This window comes from Nycticebus coucang, chromosome 14 (assembly GCF_027406575.1).
Source record: "Nycticebus coucang isolate mNycCou1 chromosome 14, mNycCou1.pri, whole genome shotgun sequence".
Lineage (NCBI taxonomy): Eukaryota > Metazoa > Chordata > Mammalia > Primates > Lorisidae > Nycticebus > Nycticebus coucang.
In genome coordinates, this window is record NC_069793.1 from 7,422,032 (window position 1) to 7,442,977 (window position 20,946).

A 20,946-nucleotide genomic window follows, 5' to 3' on the forward strand; every position below is an offset into this window, starting at 1 on the left:
TACGATTCATAATAGGAGCAAAATTACAGTTATGAAGTAGCAACGAAAATAATTTTATGGTTGGGGATCACCACAGCATGAGGAACTATATTAAACAGTCGCAGCATTAGGAAGGTTGAGAACCACTGCTCTAGCAGAAAACAAAAACTCATGTCCTGAAATTCTAGATCATCTTATTTTTAACATAAATTTTATAATTTCTTTTCCCCTGTTTTCTCTCTTCTCTTTTACTAAAACACCTATTATTAAAACATGTTAAACCGGCTCAGCGCCTGTAGCTCAAGCAGCTAAAGCACCAGCCAAATACACCAGAGCTGGCAGGTTCGAACCCAGCCCGGGCCTGCCAAACAACAATAACAACTACAACCAAAAAATAGCTGGGCATCGTGGTGGGCGCCTGTAGTCCCAGCTACTCGGGAGGCTGAGGCAAGAGAATCGCTTAAGCCCAGGAGTTGGAGGTTGCTGTGAGCTGTGACACCACAGCTCTCTACCAGGGCAACAGCCTGAGGATCTGTCTCAAAAAACAAACAAACGAACGAAGAACATGTCAAACCTCTCCTAAATTTATCCTTTTTCCATTTGTTGTGTGCCCTCCCTCCTCTCTGTTTCTACACCCTTGCTCCCTTCCCAGTTCTCCTTCTCCTCTGACTTCGGTCTCACTTTCATTCTCTCCTCTCTTCCTTCTAGTTTCTACTTTGCATCTTTATTCAACCTACTAGGCAAATTTCCTCCAATTTAAATTCTAACTCATCCTCTACTGAATTTTCCATTTTGTGTTATAATCTCTAGGCACTCTTTTTCTCTCCCTTTTCTTTTTTCTGTTTAATGTGCTAGTTAAATTTAGCAGAGGCTTGTATATAAATTTTAGTGATACTAATATTAAAAGTTCTGATAAGCCACTATCATGAGCCCAGCCCTATTTTGTTTCCTGAATGCTGCTTTAACATCATCCTGTTGTTATTTCTTCATTGCAACACAGCAACATATCTTTTTTTCTTTTTTTTGAGGCAGTCTTACTTTGTCATCCTCCATAGAGTGCTGAGGTGTCACAGCTCACAGGAACTTCAAACTCTTAAGCACCTCTTACTAAAACACCTATTATTAAAACATGTTAAACCGGCTCAGTGCCTGTAGCTCAAGCAGCAAAAGTGCCAGCCAAATACACCACAGCTGGCAGGTTTGAACCCAGTCTGGGCCTGCCAAACAATAATTAACAACTACAACCAAAAAATAGCCGGGCATCCTCTTGCCTCAGCCTCCCAAATAGCTGGGATTACAGGCGCCCACCACAATGCCCGGCTATTTTTTTAGAGACGGCTGGTCTCAGGCTGGTCTTGAACTCCTAAGGTCAGGTACCTCACCCAGCCTAACATTTTATCTTTCTAAAGATATGAGTTCACAAAGAATGAAGAAAAAAACCTACCCTAAGGCACATTACCATGAAAATTCATGCCAAGAGAAAGATCTTAGAAGCTTCAGCTAGAAGCAAAAAGGTCACATACAAAGGATCAAGAGGAGTCAGATAGTGTGTGGGACTTCAGACTTCAGCAGCAACACTGGAAGCCAAAAGGCACTGAATTCTACTCTGTAACTCTAGGATGAAATTAAAATATACTCAGACTTCCAAGATGCCAATAAAAGTTACCTCCTATGTATCCTTTCTCAGGAAGCTACTAGAGAATGAATAGAAGTAAGGAGTGAATAAACAAATGATTAATCTGAAGTAAAAAATAAAAAGAAATTGCCAGGATGGTGGCAAAGGCCATTAGATGACCAGGCCCAGAGTAGGCAGTCTAGACAGGAGAACATAACACCTCAAAGTGAAGCCTCTGCAAGGAAAAATAAAACAGAACTCCCAAGTCTCAATACTTCAGAGCATATAAAGAAGTTTTAGGAGTCTATCAGCTTATGAAGGCATTAGTGATCAGTACATAGAAAACCAAATAGGTCAAGTGCACTGCTCACGCCTGTAATCCTAACAATTTGGGAGGCCAAGGCAAGAGGACTCCTTGAGCACAGTTTAAGACCAGACTGAGCAACAGAGTGAGACTCATCTCTACAAAAATAGAAAACTTAGCCAGGCATGGTGGTACACATATAGTCCCAGCTACCTTGGAAGAAGAGTTGAGAGGATCACTTTAGCCCAGGAGTTTAAGACCAGACTAAGCAAGATAGCAAGACTTGATTTTTTTTCTTTTTTAAGAGAGTCTCAAGCCATTACCCTGGCTAGAGAGCCCTAACATCATAGCTCACAGCAACCTCCAGCTCAGGTTCCAGTGATCTTCTTGCCTCAGTTTTACTATTTTTAGTAGAGACAGGGTCTCACTTTTGCTCAGGCCTTGTCTCAAACTCGGGAGCTCAAGCAATTCACCCGCCTCGGCCTCCCAGAGGGCTAGGATTACAGGCCACCAGGCACGGCCGCAAGACCTAATTTCATAAAAATAAAAAGGATGGGGCAGAAATAAATAACTCCTAATTTTATATATTTTAAGTTATTAATTTTAAAAATCAAAGAGGAAGGATAGGCATAGTGGCTCACACCTATTAATTCTAGCCCTCTGGGTGGGCAATGTGGGAGGATTGCCTGAGCTCAGGAGTGTGAAACCAGTCTGAGCAAGAGCAAGAGCAAGACCCATCTTTACTAAAAACAGAAAAATTAGCCAGTTGTGGCAGTTGCCTGTACTCCCAGCTTCTCAGAAGCTGAGGCAGAAGAATCACTTGAACTCAGGAGTCTGAGGTTACTGTGAGCTAGGCTGATGCAAAGGCATTCTAACCTAGGCATCAGAGCAAGACTTATCTCAAAAAAAAAAAAAAATGTATATATATATATATATTTTATTTATTTATATGACTGCATTATACTTCCCTTGCTACCTCTGATCTCTGATAGGTTAAATCGTGTCCTACAAAATAGATGCTGAAGTCCTAACACCCAATATGGGTACCTGTAGCACTTGGCCGCTACCTTGTACAAGTTAGACATTCAAGAAATGTGTGAAAAGAAGGCTGAGCAAGATGGCTCATGTCTATAATCCCAGTACTCTGGGAGGCCAAGGTGGGTGGACTGCCTGAGCTCAGGAGTTCAAGACCAGCCTGAACCAGAGCAAGAACTCGTCTCCTAAAAATAGCCAGGCGTAGGGCAGCGCCTGTGACTCAAGGAGTAGGGCGCCGGTCCCATATGCCGGAGGTGGCGGGTTCAAACCTAGCCCTGGCGAAAAACCACAAAAAAAAAAAAAAAAATAGCCAGGCGTTGTGATACGTACCTGTAGTCTCAGCTACTTGGGAGGCTGAGGCAAAAGAACTGCTTAAGCCCAAGAGTTTGAGATTGGTGTGTCATGGCACTCTACCCAGGGTGACGAAGTGAGACTCTGTCTCAAAAAAAAAAAAAAGAAAAGAAAAAAGAAATGTCCTCCCAAAGTCTTAGGATTATAGGCGTGAACCACCTCACCCAGCTCCTCACCAGCATTTGTCATTGCCTATCTTTTGGATAAAAGCCATTTTAGTTCCAGCCCTATCAGTACTCGGAGTTGCCCCAAGACAAGTAACACTGCAACTCTTGCAGTCTGCTAGTTGCACCACCTCGATGGACTGGGTTTACTTTGCTTCGGGTGGCAGAGACAAGATGGCTGACTGAAGCCAGCTTTCCACAGAGACTCCCGTCCAGAAAGAGAGTTTAAGGACAGAAATTTAGCAAGTAACCTGGTGGATTAGAGCTGCGCTAAGAGAGAAGGTTGAAGAACGCACATCAACCCTGCTGAGGCGAGCTGCGACCCCAATGATACAAACAAAATTTTCAAAATCCATCACCAAGCGGACGGGAGTCCCCTCCCCCATGAGAATGGCTCAGAGTACCCCATAAACAAACGAGCAGAGTTCAAAAGTCCTCTCCTTATACTCCATGGGAGAGACCCTCTAAAAACTGGACCTACTTCCCCTGCTAGGGTGCCATGGTGCTCTCCTGCCAGGCATAAAACTGTGTAAAACTGTTTATATTCTCTACCTACAATTCTGAGCTCCCAGCACTCCCCTCCACTCTCACTCTGAGGTCTGGAGGCCTGTCCCCCAGGAGTCTAGATTCTTGGGTGATTTCTCGAGGGGTGTGGACAGGGCCTGGACGGCAGCTGGTCAGTGCTGACTCTGCAGCACAGGAGTGAGGAGAGGACGGTCAGCTGAGAGGGAACCATGCCGGAGCAGCAGTGCCCTGAGGTGCAGAGCAGCAGCCGTTTTTGGCAACAACAGGTCTCATCCCCAGATTTTCTGGAGTGACAACCCCCATCTCTCCGGGCAACCAGAGGAGGCTGGGCATCTTCTCAGGTGGCAATCACCGGCAGAACAGATCTGGGATGGAAACGCAGGCTCCATGAGTAAAGGGTTTGCCTGAGGCAGTACTGGTCTGGGTAGAGCTCAGGGACTAAAAAACACACTCACAGAGCCGGGAGATTCCCAGGACGGGGCTGACCCAGAAGACCACTTTACTGAGCTTAAGACACACCCGGTCTCAAGGGGATCATTAGCCTAAACAAAGGAGGGCAGGCAGAGGCTGGAACTGACAGGTAACCATGCTGCGAATACAAACTACAGCTGAGACCATACAGCAGCACAGACAGGGCCTGAGGCACAGGTTCTGTGAACTCAAAACAGCTTCTCTTCTGCAGGGGAATTTAGCAGGGACAGAAACAAATTCCTGCAAAGCTGTTCTGTTCTGTCAGTAATATCAATCAGGGGCGGGGCTGGAACTGAGTGATCAGCCCCAGCCTCCCGAGGTTGTCAGGCCTCACCTCCCCCTGCTGGATAGAGGCAGAGAGCAGCGGCCTGGCTGAGCAGACATAAATCTCCCTGTGATTCAGGCAGGTACAAACTCCTGGAGTATGTGCTCATTGGAGGCAACAGGGTCACAGCCCTGTAGGGTTATCAGTGACTGGGTATGACAGAGGTGCAAGGTGGAGAAGGACGCATCAACCTTCCCAGACTAATCTATTCACTGGGTGGGTCCTCCTGACCTCACGGAGCACCAGAGCAAGTTATATTTGAGTTGTCAGCAGACCCCTGTGATCTAGTTGCCAGAGACCTTTTAAACTCTCCCACCTGAGACACGTGCTGACTGAAACAATTGATTTGGACCTTTTGAACTGAGCCAATCGCCCAAGGACTAACCAAGTGGTGCCCTGGGTATGTCACTGTAGGAAGGTTTGATTTTCCTTTTCCAATTGTTACCTGTGGGGAGTGGAGTGACTTAATTGCTGGTATTTCTCCACAGCTGAGCCTTCAACCCAGAGTAACTGTTTCACTAGGGTCAGACAGAGACCAGCTGAAAACAAGACAGAGCCCCTTAACCCCACTACACCAAACAGGTCCCCAGTTTCTCAGACCGTAGCACTGTATGAGTCCTCGGCAAGCTCCAGGGGAAAAGTCAAACAGTGTAAAATAATTACGGGGAAGAATCAGCAGAAAAACTATGGTAACATGAATAACCAGAATAGATCAACCCCCCCAAGGAAAGATATGGCAGATGTAACTGAAGCTCCCATTCATAAACAGCTGGCCAAGATGTCAGAAATCGAATTCAGAATTTGGATTGCAAACAAGATTAATAGAATGAAGGAAAATTTGGAATTAGAAATTTGAGGAACAATTCAAAAGCTGGAATTAGAAATTCAAGGAGAAATTCAAAAGTTGTCTCAAGAATTCAACGAATTTAAAGACAAAACCACCAAAGATTTTGACACACTGAAGCAAAAATTTGCAGTCCTCAAAGATCTGAAAAATACAGTAGAATCCCTTAGTAACAGAGTGGAGCAAACAGAAGAAAGGATTTCTGACATTGAAGACAAAACTTTTGAACGCTCACAAACTCTCAAAGATGAAGAGAAATGGCAAGCAAACACGGATCATTCTCTCAGAGTGTTCTGGGATAATTCGAAGAAGGCTAATATCTGCCTCATTGGAATCCCTGAAAGCAATGAAGTAGCTTCGCAAGGCACAGAGGCCCTTCTCCATGAAATTATGAAAGAGAATTTTCCAGACATAACAAGAGATTCTGAAATTCAGACAGCAGATAGTTTCAGAACCCCAGCACAACTCAACCCGAATAAGACATCCCCCAGAATAAGACATCCCCCAGGCACTTCATAATTAACTTCACTAAAGTTAATACGAAGGAGAAAATTCTGAAAGAAGAAAACCATTACCTACAAAGGGAAGAATATTAGAATGACTGCAGAGGGCGGTGCCTGTGGCTCAGTCGGTGGGGCGCCGGCCCCATATACCGAGGGTGGTGGGTTCAGGCCTGGCCCCGGCCAAACTGCAACCAAAAAAAATAGCCGGGCGTTATGGCGGGCGCCAGTGGTCCCAACTGCTCGGGAGGCTGAGGCAAGAGAATCGCTTGAGCCCGGGAGTTGGAGGTTGCTGTGAGCTGTGTGGGGCCACGGCACTCTGCCGAGGGCCATAAAGTGAGACTGTGTCTCTACAAAAAAAAAACAAACAAAAAAAAGAATGACTGCAGATCTCTCTGCTGAAACTTTTCAAGCCAGAAGAGGGTGGTCATCAACTTTTAACCTCCTAAAACAAAATAACTTTCACCCAGGATCCTGTATCCAGCTAAACTGAGTTTAATTTATGATGAAAAAATTAAATACTTTAATGACATTCATATGTTGAAGAAATTTGCCATAACCAAACCAGCTCTTCAGGATATTCTCAGACCTATTCTCCATAATGACCAGCCCAATCCTCTACCACAAAAGTAAACTCACTCAGTAACTTTTTGACCAAACTCCAACTTCCACAGTGGCAAAAGGATCAAAAATGTCCACTGGACTTTCAAAAAACTTGATACCCAAAATTTTACCAGACTTATCTAATACAGTCTTCATTAATGTGAACGGCTTAAACTGTCCACTAAAGAGGCACACGTTGGCTGACTGGATACAAAAACTCAGGCCAGATATTTGCTGCATACAAGAATGACATCTTACCTTAAAAGATAAATATAGACTCAGGGTGAAAGGATGGTTGTCCATGTTTCAGGCAAATGGTGATCAGAAAAAAGCAGGTGTTGCAATTCTATTTGCAGATACAATAGGCTTTAAACCAACAAAAGTAAGGAAGAATAAGTATGGTCACTTCATATTTGTTAAGGGTAATACTCAATATGATGAGATTTCAATTATTAATATTTATGCACCCAACCAGAATGCCCCTCAATTTATAAGAGAAACTCTAACAGACATGAGCAACATGATTTCCTCCAGCTCCATAATAGTCGGAGATTTCAACACTCCTTTGGCAGTGTTGGATAGATCCTCCAATAAGAAGCTGAGCAAAGAAATTTTGGATTTAAACCTAACCATCCAACATTTGGATTTAGCAGACATCTACAGAACATTTCATCCAACAAAACTGAATACACATACTTCTCATCAGCCCACGGAACATACTCCAAAATCGATCACATCTTAGGTCACAAGTCTAACCTCAGTAAATTTAAAGGAATAGAAATTATTCCTTGCATCTTCTCAGATCACCATGGACTAAAACTTGAACTCAGTTAACAACAGGAATCTGCATACTCATAGAAAAACATGGAAGTTAAATAACCTTATGCTGAATGATAGCTGGGTCAGAGATGAGATTAAGAAGGAAATTGCCAAATTTTTGGAACAAAACAACAATGAAGACACGAATTATCAGAACCTCTGGGATACCGCAAAGGCAGTCCTAAAGGGGAAATTTATAGCACTGCAAGGCTTCCTCAAGAGAACAGAAAGAGAGAAAGTTAACAACTTAATGGGACATCTCAAGCAACTGGAAAAAGAAGAACATTCCAACCCCAAACCCAGTAGAAGAAAAGAAATAACCAAAATTAGAGCAGAATGAAATGAAATTGAAAACAAAAGAATTAAACAACACATCAATAAATCAAAAAGTTGGTTTTTTGAAAAGGTCAATAAAATAGATAAACCTTTGGCTAACCTAACCAAGAAAAAAAAGAGTGAAACCTCTAATTTCATCAATGAGAAACGACAAAGACGAAATAACAACAGACTCCTCAGAAATTCAAAAAATCCTTAATGAATATTACAAAAAACTATATTCTCAGAAATATGAAAATCTGAAGGAAACTGACCAATACTTGGAAGCACGTCACCTTCCAAGACTTAGCCAGAATCAAGTGGAAATGTTGAACAGGCCTATATCAAGTTCTGAAATAGCGTCAACCATACAAAATCTCCCTAAAAAGAAAAGCCCGGGACCAGATGGCTTCACATCAGAATTCTACCAAACCTTTAAAGAGGAATTAGTACCTATATTACTCAACCTGTTCCAAAATATAGAAAAAGAAGGAAGACTACCCAACACGTTCTATGAAGCAAACATCACCCTGATCCCCAAACCAGGAAAAGACCCAACAAGAAAATTATAGACCAATATCACTAATGAATATAGACACAAAAATATTCAACAAGATCCTAACAAACAGAATCCAGCAACACATCAAACAAATTATATATCATGACCAAGTCGATTTTATCCCAGGGTCTCAAGGCTGATTCAATTTACATAAATCTATAAATATTATTCAGCACATAAACAAATTAAAGAACAAAGACCAGGGCGGTGCCTGTGGCTCAGTGAGTAGGGCGCCGGTCCCATATGCCAGAAGTGGCGGGTTCAAACCCAGCCCCGGCCAGAAACCACAAAAAAAAAAAAAAACAAAGACCATATGATTCTCTCAATTGATGCAGAAAAAGCTTCTGATAATATCCAGCATCCCTTCATGATCAGATCACTTAAGAAAATTAGTATAGAAGGGACATTTCTTTTTTTTTGGCCAGGGCCGGGTTTGAACCCACCACCTCCGGCATATGGGACCGGCGCCCTACTCCTTGAGCCACAGGCGCCGCCCAGAAGGGACATTTCTTTTTTTTTTTTTTTATTTTTTTGGTGGTTTTTGGCCGGGGCTGGGTTTGAACCCACCACCTCCGGCATATGGGACTGGCGCCCTAGTCCTTGAGCCACAGGCACCGCCCCAGAAGGGACATTTCTTAAACTAATAGAGGCCATCTACAGCAAACCCACAGCCAATATCATATTGAATGAAGTTAAATTTAAATCATTTCCACTCAGATCAGGAACCAGGGAAAGTTGCCCATTGTCTCCACTGCTCTTTAACATTGTAATAGAAGTTTTAGCCATCACAATTAGGGAAGAAAAGGCAATCAAGGGTATCCATATTGGGTCAGAAGAGATCAAACTTTCGCTCTTCACAGATGATATGATGGTATATCTGGAAAACCCAAGGATTCTACTACAAAACTCTTAGAAGTGATCAAGGAATACAGCAGCGTCTCAGGTTACAAAATCAACATTCATAAATCGGTAGCCTTTATATATACCATCACTAGTCAAGCTGAAAAAACAGTTAAGGACTCTATTCCATTCACAGTAGTGCCAAAGAAGATGAAATATTTGGGAGTTTATCTAACAAAGGACGTGAAAGACCTCTATAAAGAGAACTATGAAATTCTAAGAAATATGTTAACAAATGGAAAAACATACCATGCTCATGGCTGGGAAGAATCAACATTGTTAAAATGTCCATATTACCCAAAGCAATATACAATTTTAATGCAATTCCTATTAAAGCTCCACTGTCATACTTTAAAGATCTTGAAAAAATAATACTTTGTTTTATATGGAATCAGAAAAAACCTCGAATAGCCAAGACATTACTCAGAAATAAAAACAAAGCAGGAGGAATCATGCTACCAGACCTCAGACTACACTATAAATCAATAGCGATCAAAACAGCATGGTACTGGCACAAAAACAGAGAGGTAGATGTCTGGAACAGAATAGAGAACCAAGAGATGAACCCAGCTACTTACCGTTATTTGATCTTTGACAAGCCAGTTAAAAACATTCAGTGGGGAAAAGATTCCCTATTTAACAAATGGTGCTGGGTGAACTAGCTGGCAACCTATAGAAGACTAAAACTGGACCCACACCTTTCACCATTAACTAAGATAGACTCTCACTAGATTAAAGATTTAAAATTAAGACATGAAACTATAAAAATACTAGAAGAAAGTGCAGGGAAAACTCTTGAAGAAATCAGTCTGGGTGAGTATTTTATGAGGAGGACCCCCTGGGAAACTGAAGCAGCTTCAAAAATACACTACTGGGACCTGATCAAACTAAAAAGCTTCTGCACAGCCAAAGAACAAAGTAAAGCAAGCAGACAGCCCTCAGAATGGGAGAAGATATTTGCAGGTTATGTCTCTGACAAAGGTTTAAAAACCAGAATCCACAGAGAACTCAAATGTATAAGCAAGAAAAGAACAAGTGATCCCATCGCAGGCTGGGCAATAGATTTGAAGAGAAACTTCTCTGAAAAAGACAGGTGCATGGCCTACAGACATATGAAAAAATGCTCATCATCCTTAATCATCAGAGAAATGCAAATCAAAACTACTTTGAGATATCATCTAACTCCCGTAAGATTAGCCCCTATCACAAAATCCCAAGACCAGAGATGTTGATGTGGATGTGGAGAAAAGGGAACACTTCTACCCTGCTGGTGGGAATGCAAATTAATACATTCCTTTTGGAAAGATGTTTGGAGAACACTTAGAGATCTAAAAATAGATCTGCCATTCAATCCTATAATTCCTCTATTAGGTATATACCCAGAAGACCAAAAATCACATTATAACAAAGATATTTGTACCAGAATGTTTACTGCAGCCCAATTCATAATTGCTAAGTCATGGGAAAAGCCCAAGTGCCCCTCAATCCACGAATGAATTGTGGTATATGTACACCATGGAATATTACGCAGCCTTAAAGAAAGATGGAGACTTTACTTCTTTCATGGATGGAGCTGGAACACATTCTTCTTAGTAAAGTATCTCAAGAATGGAAGAAAAAGTATCCGAGGTACTCAGCCCTACTATGAAACTAATTTATGGCTTTCACATGAAAGCTATAACACAGTTATAACCTAAGAATATGGGGAAGGGGGAGAGGGAGGGGAGGGAGGGGGAGGATGGGCGGAGGGAGGGTGATTGGTGGGATTACACCTACAGTGCATCTTACAAGGGTACATATGAACCTTAGTAAATGTAGAATATAAATGTCTTAACACAATAACTAAGAAAATGCCCGGAAGGCTATGTTAACCAGTGTGATGAAAATATGTCAAAAGATCTATAAAACCAGTGTATGGTGCCCCATGATCACATTAATGTACACAGCTATATTTAATAAAAAAGAAAAAAGAAATGTGTAAAAGGAAAAGAGCTCAGAAAGGAATAACTTTTTAACTTTTAAGGGAAATGGTGACTAAGTCAAGTTTTGATGAAAAAGTTTTATAAAACAACAACTCTCAACCTCTGAGTCATGGCACTGATATAGAACTACCAATAAAGAAATGCACAACGGCTCATGCCTATAATCTTAACACTCTGGGAGGCCAAGGTGGTAGACTGCCTGAGCTCATGAGTTCTAGACCAGCCTTAAAAAGAGCAAGACTCTATCTCTAAAAATAGCTGGGCATTGTGGCCAGCACCTGTAGTCCCAGCTACTCGGGAGGCTGAGGCAAGAGAATTGCTTGAGCCCAAGAGTTTGAGGTTACTGTGAGCTGTGATAACATGGCCCTCTACCAAGGGTGACAAGGTAAGACTCTGTCTCAAAAAAAAAAAAAAAAGTGAAAATGGGCAGTGCCTGTGGCTCAACAGAGTAGGGCGCCAGCCCCATATGCTGGATGTGGCGGGTTCAAACCCAGCCCCGGCCAAAAACTGCAAAAAAAAAGAAAATTTAAAAAAAAAAAGTGAAAGTAATTGTTATTAAGGCCCAAAGTTTAAAAATTATTTGGCTGGCTCGGTGCCTATAGCTGGTGTATGCCAGCCACACACACCAGAGCTGGTGGGTTTGAATCCAGCCCGGGCCTGCCAAACAACAATGACAACTACAACCCCAAAATAGCCAGGCGTAGTGGCAGGTGCCTGTAGTCCCAGCTATTTGGAAGTTTGAAGCAAGAGAATAGTTTAAGCCCAAGAGGTTGCTGTAAGCTGTAATGCCACAGCATGCTACCCAGGGTGACAGCTTGAGGCTCTGTCTCAAAAAAGAAAGAAAGAAACCTATTTTTTTTTTCCTTTTCAGTGTTGCTCTCAATTACTTTTTTTTGAGGACTATAAAATAGAAATAACTCTCACTCATTCACATTCTGATATGTTTTCTTGAATATCAACAGGAGAAACAGAATTAGAAAAGCATGCCAGGAATTGCATCCAACCCTAGAATACCCATTGAAGAGTGTTTTATGGGAAAACAGATAAGAACTTCTGCTATGGGCGGCGCCTGTGGCTCAGTGAGTAGGGCGCCGGCTCCATATGCCGAGGGTGGCGGGTTCAAACCCAGCCCCGGCCAAACTGCAACAAAAAAATAGCCGGGTGTTGTGGCGGGCACCTGTAGTCCCAGCTACTTGGGAGGCTGAGGCAAGAGAATCATGTAAGCCCAAGTGCTGGAGGTTGCTGTGAGCCAGGTGATGCCACGGCACTCTACCGAGGGCAATAAAGTGAGACTCTGTCTCTACAAAAAAAAAATAAATAAATAAATAAGAAAAAAAAAAGAACTTCTGCTATGAAAAACAGTAATAATAATAATAATGGCTAATACTTATTATGCACAAACTGTTTTCCAAGCACACAGTTCTATGCATTTAACAAGTATTAATTTATAAAAAAAAAAAAAAGTATTAATTTATTTAACCTCACCTGGATTATTTAATAACTACACGACGACTCTCATCCTCCTTGCCCCCTAAAAATCTATTCTGAGTACAACTACCAGATCCTTTTTTTTTTTTTTTTTTTTTTTTAAGACAGATTCTCAAGCTGTCGCCCTGGGTAGAGTGCCCTGGCATCACAACTCACAGCAACCTCCAACTCTTGGGCTTAAGCGATTCTCTTGCCTCAGCCTCCCAAGTAGCTGGGACTATAGGCACCCACCACAACACCCGGCTAGTTCTCTTTGGTTGTAGTTGTCATTGTTGTTTGGCAGGCCGGGGCTGGATTCGAACCTGCCAGCTCCTGTGTATGTGGCCGGCAACTTAGTCGCTTTAGCTACAGGTGCCAAGCCTTTTTTTTTTTGAAACAGAGTCTCACTATGTCACCTTTGGTAGAGTGCCGTGGTGTCACAGCTCACAGCAACCTCAAACTCTTGGGCTTAAATAATTCTCTTGCCTCAGCCTCCCAAGCAGCTACGACTATAGACGCCCACACATCACCTGGCTAATTTTTGGTTGTAGTTGTCATTGTTGTTTGGCAGGCCTGGGCTGGGTTCGAACTCCGCTAGCTCTGGTGTATGTGGCTGGTGCCCTAGCTGCTGAGCTACAGGCGCGAAGCCCAGATCCTTTCATAATGTTCAATAACATGACTTCTGTGCTGAAACCCTCCAGAACCACCACCCTCCATCCAGCCCCCAAGGGAGATCCCTGGCACAACCAACACCTCACTGCCTCTTCGACTTCATCATGGAGCCCCCTCTGGGCACACCTCCCGGTCCCAGGACAGGCCTCCCTGCCAGTCCTTGCTCACACCAAGCACACTCCACCTTAGCTCTTTCTCCTTGCTGCTCCCTTTCCTATAACATTTTCCTCTCCAGATGTATCTAAAGGACTCACCCACTTTCTTCTGTACTCCGCTCAAATCAGTAAGGCCTTCCCTGACCACCCCTGCTCCACCCTAGCAATAGATACACAAGATGAACAAAAGACCCTTCTCCATATTTCAACCTTTTACTGAGTTTAAAATTTTTTCTTCATCTTAAAACTATTAAGTAATATATTTTGATAATAAAGTATTTATGAGAAATATATACCTGCAGCTGTTGAAGATCATCTTCCTGAATGTTCTGGGATAAATTATAAATCTAGAAAACAAAAATTCAGATTGATATTACTCTGGCTTATTTAAGACAAATTCCAAATAAGCCTAAAGCACCGACAGAAGCTCTGTACAATTACAAGTTTGCATATAAGAATATGAAGCCAAACACAAAAAAGAAAGAGAGTATTAGTGACTCATGGCTGTAAACCCAGCACTTGGGAGGCCGAGAGGGTGGATTGCCTGCGCTCACAGATTTGAGACCAGCCTGGGACAGAGCAAAATCTCGTCTCTAAAAAAAAAACAAAAAACAGCCAGGCATTGTGGCAGGCGCCTGTAGTCCCAGCTACTTAGGAGGCTGAGGCAAGAGAATTGCTTAAGCCCAGGAGTTGGAGGTTGGTGTAAGCTATGATGCCACGGCACTCCACCAAGCATGACAAAGTGAGACTCTGTCTCAAAAAAAAAAAAAAAAAAAAAGAGGGCGGTGCCTGTGGCTCAGTGAGTAGGGCGCCGGCCCCATATGCCGAAGGTGGCAGGTTCAAACCTAGCCCCGGCCAAACTGCAACAACAAAAAAAACAGCCAGGCGTTGTGGCAGGCGCCTGTTGTCCCAGCTGCTTGGGAGGCTGAGGCAAGAGAATCTTGTAAGCCCACGAGTTAGAGGTTGCTGTGAGCCGTGTGATGTCACAGCACTCTACCCGAGGGCGGTACAGTGAGACTCTGTCTCTACAAAAAAAAAAAAAAAAAGAATATTAAGCCTATTCAAACAGTAATATCATAATCCTACCACTCTGAAAAGCTGAGGCAGGTGGACTGCCTGAGATCAGGATTCAATACCAGCCTGAGCAATAGCCAGAACCCATCTCTACTAAAAATAGAAAAACTAGCTGGGTGTTGTGGCAGGCACCTGTCCCAGCTACTCCGGAGGCTGAGGCAAGATCACTGGAGCTGAAGAGTTTGAGGTTGCTTGAGTTGTGACGCCACAGCACTCTACCCAGGGCAACAAATAAGACTCGTATCTCAAAAAAAAAAAAAAAAAAAAAAGAAATAAAAACAATTATAGCGGGGCGGCGCCTGTGGCTCAGTGGGTAGGGCACCGGCCCCATATGCCAAGGGTGGTGGGTTCGAACCCGGCCTCGGCCAAACTGCAACAACAACAACAAAAAAAATTATAGCTTTCACATGAAGACTATAACCCAACTACAGCACAAGACTATGGGGAAAGGGCCAAGGAAGGGGAAGGGAGGGGGGAGGTTTTGATGGAGGGAGGGTAATGGGTGGGGCCACATCTATGGTGCATCTTAGAATGAGTACAGGCGATTGCACTAATGTACACAGCTATGATTTAACAATAAAAAAAAATTAAAAATAAATTAAAAAATAAAAACAGTAATATTATTTGCCTTTTGGAAAACCACACATACAAGATTGAAGCCACAGAATTCTCCCTTTACAGATTATAACAGTTTTCTTAAGTTATTAGCAAATACATTTTCTATATGATGTAAATGATGTAGTTTCAATTTCTTTTTTTTTTTTACTTTTCTGGGAGCATTTTATTTAATTACGACCAAAAAGGAAAAAAGCAGTTTAGCTCCTTCTTGAGCTTGTAAGAGCTTAACTTTAATCGATAGTCTAAAAAGAACATTTATATGTCAATATGGGAATTGTTAACAGAACCATAACTGAAACTAGATGTCCCCCTTTTAATCATATTTCCTTTGTAAACATTTTTCTAAGTCAAGTGGTTTTTACCTGAACAGAACTAGTCATGGTGCTTAAAGCAAAGATGGTAGCACAGTCTTTCACCGTTGACTGACTGTCAAATGCTCCCTGGGTGTCCATCAGAACAACTGCAACCTTAAGAAAATACAAACAAAATATATTCAAAAAGTAAAGTAGTGACAGAAAAGACTTTTTTTTTTTTTTTGTAGAGACAGAGTCTCACTTCACCACCCTTGGTAGAGTGCCGTGGTGTCACACAGCATTCACAGCAACCTCCAGCTCTTGGGCTTCCGCGATTCTCCTACCTCAGCCTCCCGAGCAGCTGGGACTACAGGCGCCCGCCACAAGGCCCGGCTATTTTTTTGTTGCAGTTCAGCCGGGGCTGGGTTTGAACCCACCACCCTCGGCATATGGGGCCGGCGCCCTGCTCACTGAGCCACAGGCGCCACCCACCACAGGCGTTTTTGAGACAGAATCTCACTCTATAGCCTAGGCTAGAGTGCTACGGCGTCATAGCTCACAGCAACCTCAACCTCCTAGGTTCAAGCAATCCTCTTGCCTCAGCCTCCTGAGGAGCTGAGACGACAGGCGCCCGCCATAACACCTGGCTAGTTTTTTCTATTTTTAGTAGAGACAGGGTCTTCCTCTTGCTCAGGCTGGTCTCTAACTCCTGAACTCAAACAATCCACCCACCTTGGCCTCCAAGAGTGCTAAGATTATAGGCATGAGCCAACACACCCAGCCATAAAGGACTTTTTTTTCTTTGAGACAGAGTCTCATTATGTTGGTTATAAGGCTTATTAAACTTGAAGATCTAATAAGAGCAACTGTCCAAAAGGAAAGAGAGAGAAAAGCAAGAATTTCTAAAATTGAACACAGCATCAGTTAGCTATGGGAAAACTTCAAGTAGCCTGATATTAATGCAACAGGAGTCTGCAAAGGGAATGAGGACAAAAGGTTTCTGAACAAATAGCCTGAAAATATGTCCAAATTTGACAAAAATTATTAATCTGTACATTCAAGAAGATCAAAAAACAAATATAAGGTATGGCGCCTGTGGCTCAGTGAGTAGGGTGCCGGCCCCATATGCCAAGGGTGGCAGGTTCAAACCCGGCTCCGGCCAAACTGCAACAACAAAAAAAATAGCCGGGCGTTGTGGCGGGCGCCTGTAGTCCCAGCTGCTCAGGAGGCTGAGGCAAGAGAATCGCCTAAGCCCAGGAGTTAGAGGTTGCTGTGAGCTGTGATGTCATGGCACTCTACCGAGGGCTGTAAAGTGAGACTCTGTCTCTACAAAAAAAAAAAAAAAAAACAAATATAAGAAATATTAAGAGCACTACACCAAAACATATCTGTTTGAAAATAGTTGATAACTAGAAAATCATTTATTTATTTATTTTTTTGAGACAAATCTCACTTTGTTGCCCTTGGTAGAGTACCATGGTGTCATAGCTCACAGCAACCCCAAACTCTTGGGCTCAAGGGATTCTCTTGCCTCAGCCTCCAGAGTAGCTGGGACCACAGGCACCTGCCACAATGCCCAGGTATTTTTAGAGACTGGGTCTCACTCTTGCTCAGGCTGGTCTTGAACCTGTGAGCACAGGCAATCCACCTGCCTCGGCCTCCCAGAGTGCTAGGATTACAGGCATGAGCTACCATGCCCGGCCTAAATAGAAAATCTTAAAAGCAGTCAGATAGGCCAGGTACAGTGGCTCATGTCTATAATCTCAGCACTTTGGAGGCTGAGGTAGGAGGAATGCTTGAGGTCAGGAGTGTAAGATCAGGCTAAGGAAGACCAAGAGCTTGTCTCTACAAAAAAAATAGAAAATTTAGCCAGGCATGGTAGCACTCGCCTATAGCCTTAGCAACTCCGGAGGCTGAGGCAAGAAGATCACTTGAACCAGGAGTTTGAGGTTGCTGTGAACTAGGTTGACGCCACTGTACTCTAGATCAGGTGATAGATTGAGACCTTGTCTCAAAAACAAACAAACAAAAAAAAAAAAAAAACAAAAAAAAAAAAACAAAGAGGGCAGTGCCTATAGCTCAGTGGGTAAGGCGTACCAGCCACATACACTGAGGTTGGTGGGTTCAAACCCGACCCAAGCCAGCTAAAACAGCAATGACAACTGCAACAAAAACAACAAAAAAAATAGGCAGTGCCCATAGCTCAATGGGTAGGGCGCCAGCCACATACACTGAAGCTGGCGGGTTCAAATCCAGCCTAGGCCAGCTAAAACAACAACTGCAACAACAAAAAATATAGCCAGGTGTTGTGACAGGTTCCTGTAGTCCCAGCTACGTGGGAGACTGAGGCAAGAGACTCACTTAAGCCCAAGAGTTTAAGGTTGCTGTGAGCTATGACACCATAGCACTCTACCCAGGGTGACAGCTTAAGACTCTGTCTCAAAAAAAAAAAAAAAGAAAGCAATCAGAAAAAAAAAGACATTATGAACGTAAGAACAAAAATGATAATAACATATTTCACATCAGAAACAATCAGCAAAAAGGCAATGGAACAAAAATTGTTTTTTTAATTTTTTTCAGATAGAGTCTCAAGATGTCGCCCTGGGTAGAGTGTCATGGCATCATAGCTCACAGCAACCTCTAACTCTTGGACTCAAGCTATCCTCTTGCCTAAGTTTTTCTATTTTTTTTTTCTTGAGACAGAGTCTCACTACGTCACTCTCAGTAGAGTGCCGTAGTGTCACAGCTCAAAGCAACCTCAAACTCTTAGGCTTATGCGATGCTCTTGCCTCAGACTCCCAAGTAGCTCAGACTACAGGCACCTGCCACCACGCCCAGCTATTTTTTTGCTGCAGTTGTCATTGTTGTTTAGCTAGCCCAGGCTGGGTTCAAACCCGCCAGCCTGGGTGTATGTGACCAGCGCCCTGCCCACTGAGCTGTGAGCGCTGCCAATTTTTCTGTTTTTAGTAGAGACGGGGTCTCGACTTTTGCTTAGACTGGTCTTGAAATAGCTCAAACAATCCACTTGCCTCAGCCTCCCAGAGTGCTAGGATTGTGAGCTACTGTGCCTGGCCTGTAACAAAATCTTTCAAGTACTGAGAAAAAGCTTTCAACCTAGAATTCTATACTCAGAGTAAAATCACAGGGTCCATAAAGTTTGTGTGCAAACTATTTTAAATTGCGCATGAACTTTATGGCCACCCTATATTTTCCAAAACAAAGTAACAAATACTTTTCAGACATGTGAAAGCTAAAAGAATTCAACACCAAGAGACGAGAACTTCAAAACAATAAATTAAGGCTAGCATAGTGGCTCACGCTTGTAATGTTAGCACTCTGGGAGGCCAAGGTGGGTAGATTGCTTGAGCTCAGGAGTTTGAAAGCAGCAGGCGTTGTGGCGAGCACCTGTAGTCCCAGCTACTCAGGAGGCTGAGGCATGAGGATCGCTAGAGCCCAAGAGTTTGAGGTTGCTGTGAACAAGGCTGACGCCTGTAGTTATTAATCTACTAGTTTCATCTAGCACTGAGTACATGTGACAGTTGTCTTTCCATCTCTGTGATACTTCATTTAGGAGGATGGCTTAGGAAGATGTCTTCCAACTCTATCTAGGTTGTTACAAAAGATGTAAAACCTCCATCTTTTTTTAGAGATGAATTACTATTCATGAATAAACTATATACTGCAGTTTATTAATCCAATCATGTGTTCAAGAGTTCAACACATCCGTGTTCTTTGTAATTATGAACTGAGCTGCCATAAATATTTGAATGCAAATGTCCTTGTAGTAAAATGTCTCTTTTTCGGGTGGTGCCTATGGCTCAAAGGGGTAGGGCACTGGCCCCATATGCTGGAGGTGGCAGGTTCAAACCCAGCCCCAGCCAAGAATTGCAAAAGAAAAAAAAAAATGTCTCTTTTTCTTTTGGGTAGATACCTAGTAATGGGACGGCAGGATCAAATGGTAAGTCTACTTTTAGTTCTTCGAGGAATCTCCATACTTCTTCCCATAGAGGCTGTACTAGTTTGCAGTAACAATACATGATGCAAAAATACTGAATAAAAATCTTAGCAAACAGAATTCAGCTTGAAACAGAAAAATAATTCATCACGACCAGGTGGGTTTCATCCCAGGGATGCGAGACTAGTTCAACATCCACAAATCTATAAATGTAATTCACCATATAAACAAAAGTAAAAGCAAGGACCATACGATCCTCTCAATAGATACAGAAAAAGCATTTGACAAAATTCACCATTTGTTTTTTTCGTTGTTTTTTTTTCTTTTGAGACAGAGTCTCCTTTTCATCGCCCTCAGTAGAGTGCCGTGGCATCACATCTTACAGCAACCTCCACTTCTTGGGCTTAAGTGATTCTCTTGCCTCAGCCTCCCAAGCAGCTGGAACTACAGGCGCCCACCACAATATCTGGCTATTTTTTTGTTGCAGTTGTCAACTGCTGTTTTAGCTGGCCTGGGCTGGGTTCGAACCTGCCACTCTAGGTATATGGGGCCGGTGCCCTACCGACTGAGCCACAGGCGCCGCCCTCACCATTTATTGATAAGAACATTTAAGAAAATTGGCACACTATGGTGCATCTTACAAAGGTACATGTGAAACTTACTAAATGTAGAATATAAATGTCTTAACACAATAACTAAGAAAATGCCAGGAAGGCTATGTTAACTAGTGTGATGAAAATATGTCAAATGGTATATAAAACCAGTGTATGGTGCCCCATGATTGCGTTAATGTACACAGCTATGATTTAATAATATAAATAAGAAAGAAAATTGGCACATCTGGGTGCCGTGGCTCACACTTGTAATCCTAGCACTCTGGGAGGGCAAGGCAGGTAGACTGCCTGAGCTCACAGGTTCAAGACCAGTTTGGGCAAGAGCGAGACCCAGTCTCTAAAAATAGCCAGGTGTTATGGTGGGCACTTGTAGTCCCAGCTACTCAGGAGGCTGAGGCAAGAGTTTGAGGTTGCTGTGAGGTATGACACCATGGCACTCTACTGAGGGCAACAAAGTAAGACTCTGTCACAAAAAAAAAGAAAGAAAAATTGGCACAGATGGGACATTCCTTATAAAAGCCATCTATATCCAGGCATAGAGACACACAGCTATAGTCCGAGCTACTTGAGAAACTGAGGAAAGAGGATTGCTCAAGCCCAAGAGTTTGAGGTTGTGTGAGCTATGACTCCATGGTACTCCACCCAGGGTAAGAGAAGAAGACTCTATCCCCCCAAAAATAAAATAAATAGATAAAATAAATAGAAGCCATCTATAACAAACCCATAGACAAGATCATACTGAATGGAAAGAAAAGCTGAAAGCATTCCCACTTAGAACTGAAACCAGACAAGGATGCTGTCCACTAT

General features: G+C 42.8%; 1 protein-coding gene across 1 annotated transcript in view; it reads right to left on the reverse strand.

Annotated features, from left to right (window-relative positions):
• ATL3 (atlastin GTPase 3) overlaps positions 1-20,946 on the reverse strand; it is a 68,767-nt gene that overhangs the window by 23,519 nt on the left and 24,302 nt on the right. Inside the window, exons 4-5 of the mRNA XM_053560595.1 lie at positions 15,640-15,744; positions 13,882-13,932 (exon numbers count right to left, since the gene is read on the reverse strand). Of these exons, the coding sequence (XP_053416570.1) occupies positions 13,882-13,932; positions 15,640-15,744 (156 nt within the window). The remainder of the gene's footprint in view (positions 1-13,881; positions 13,933-15,639; positions 15,745-20,946) is intronic.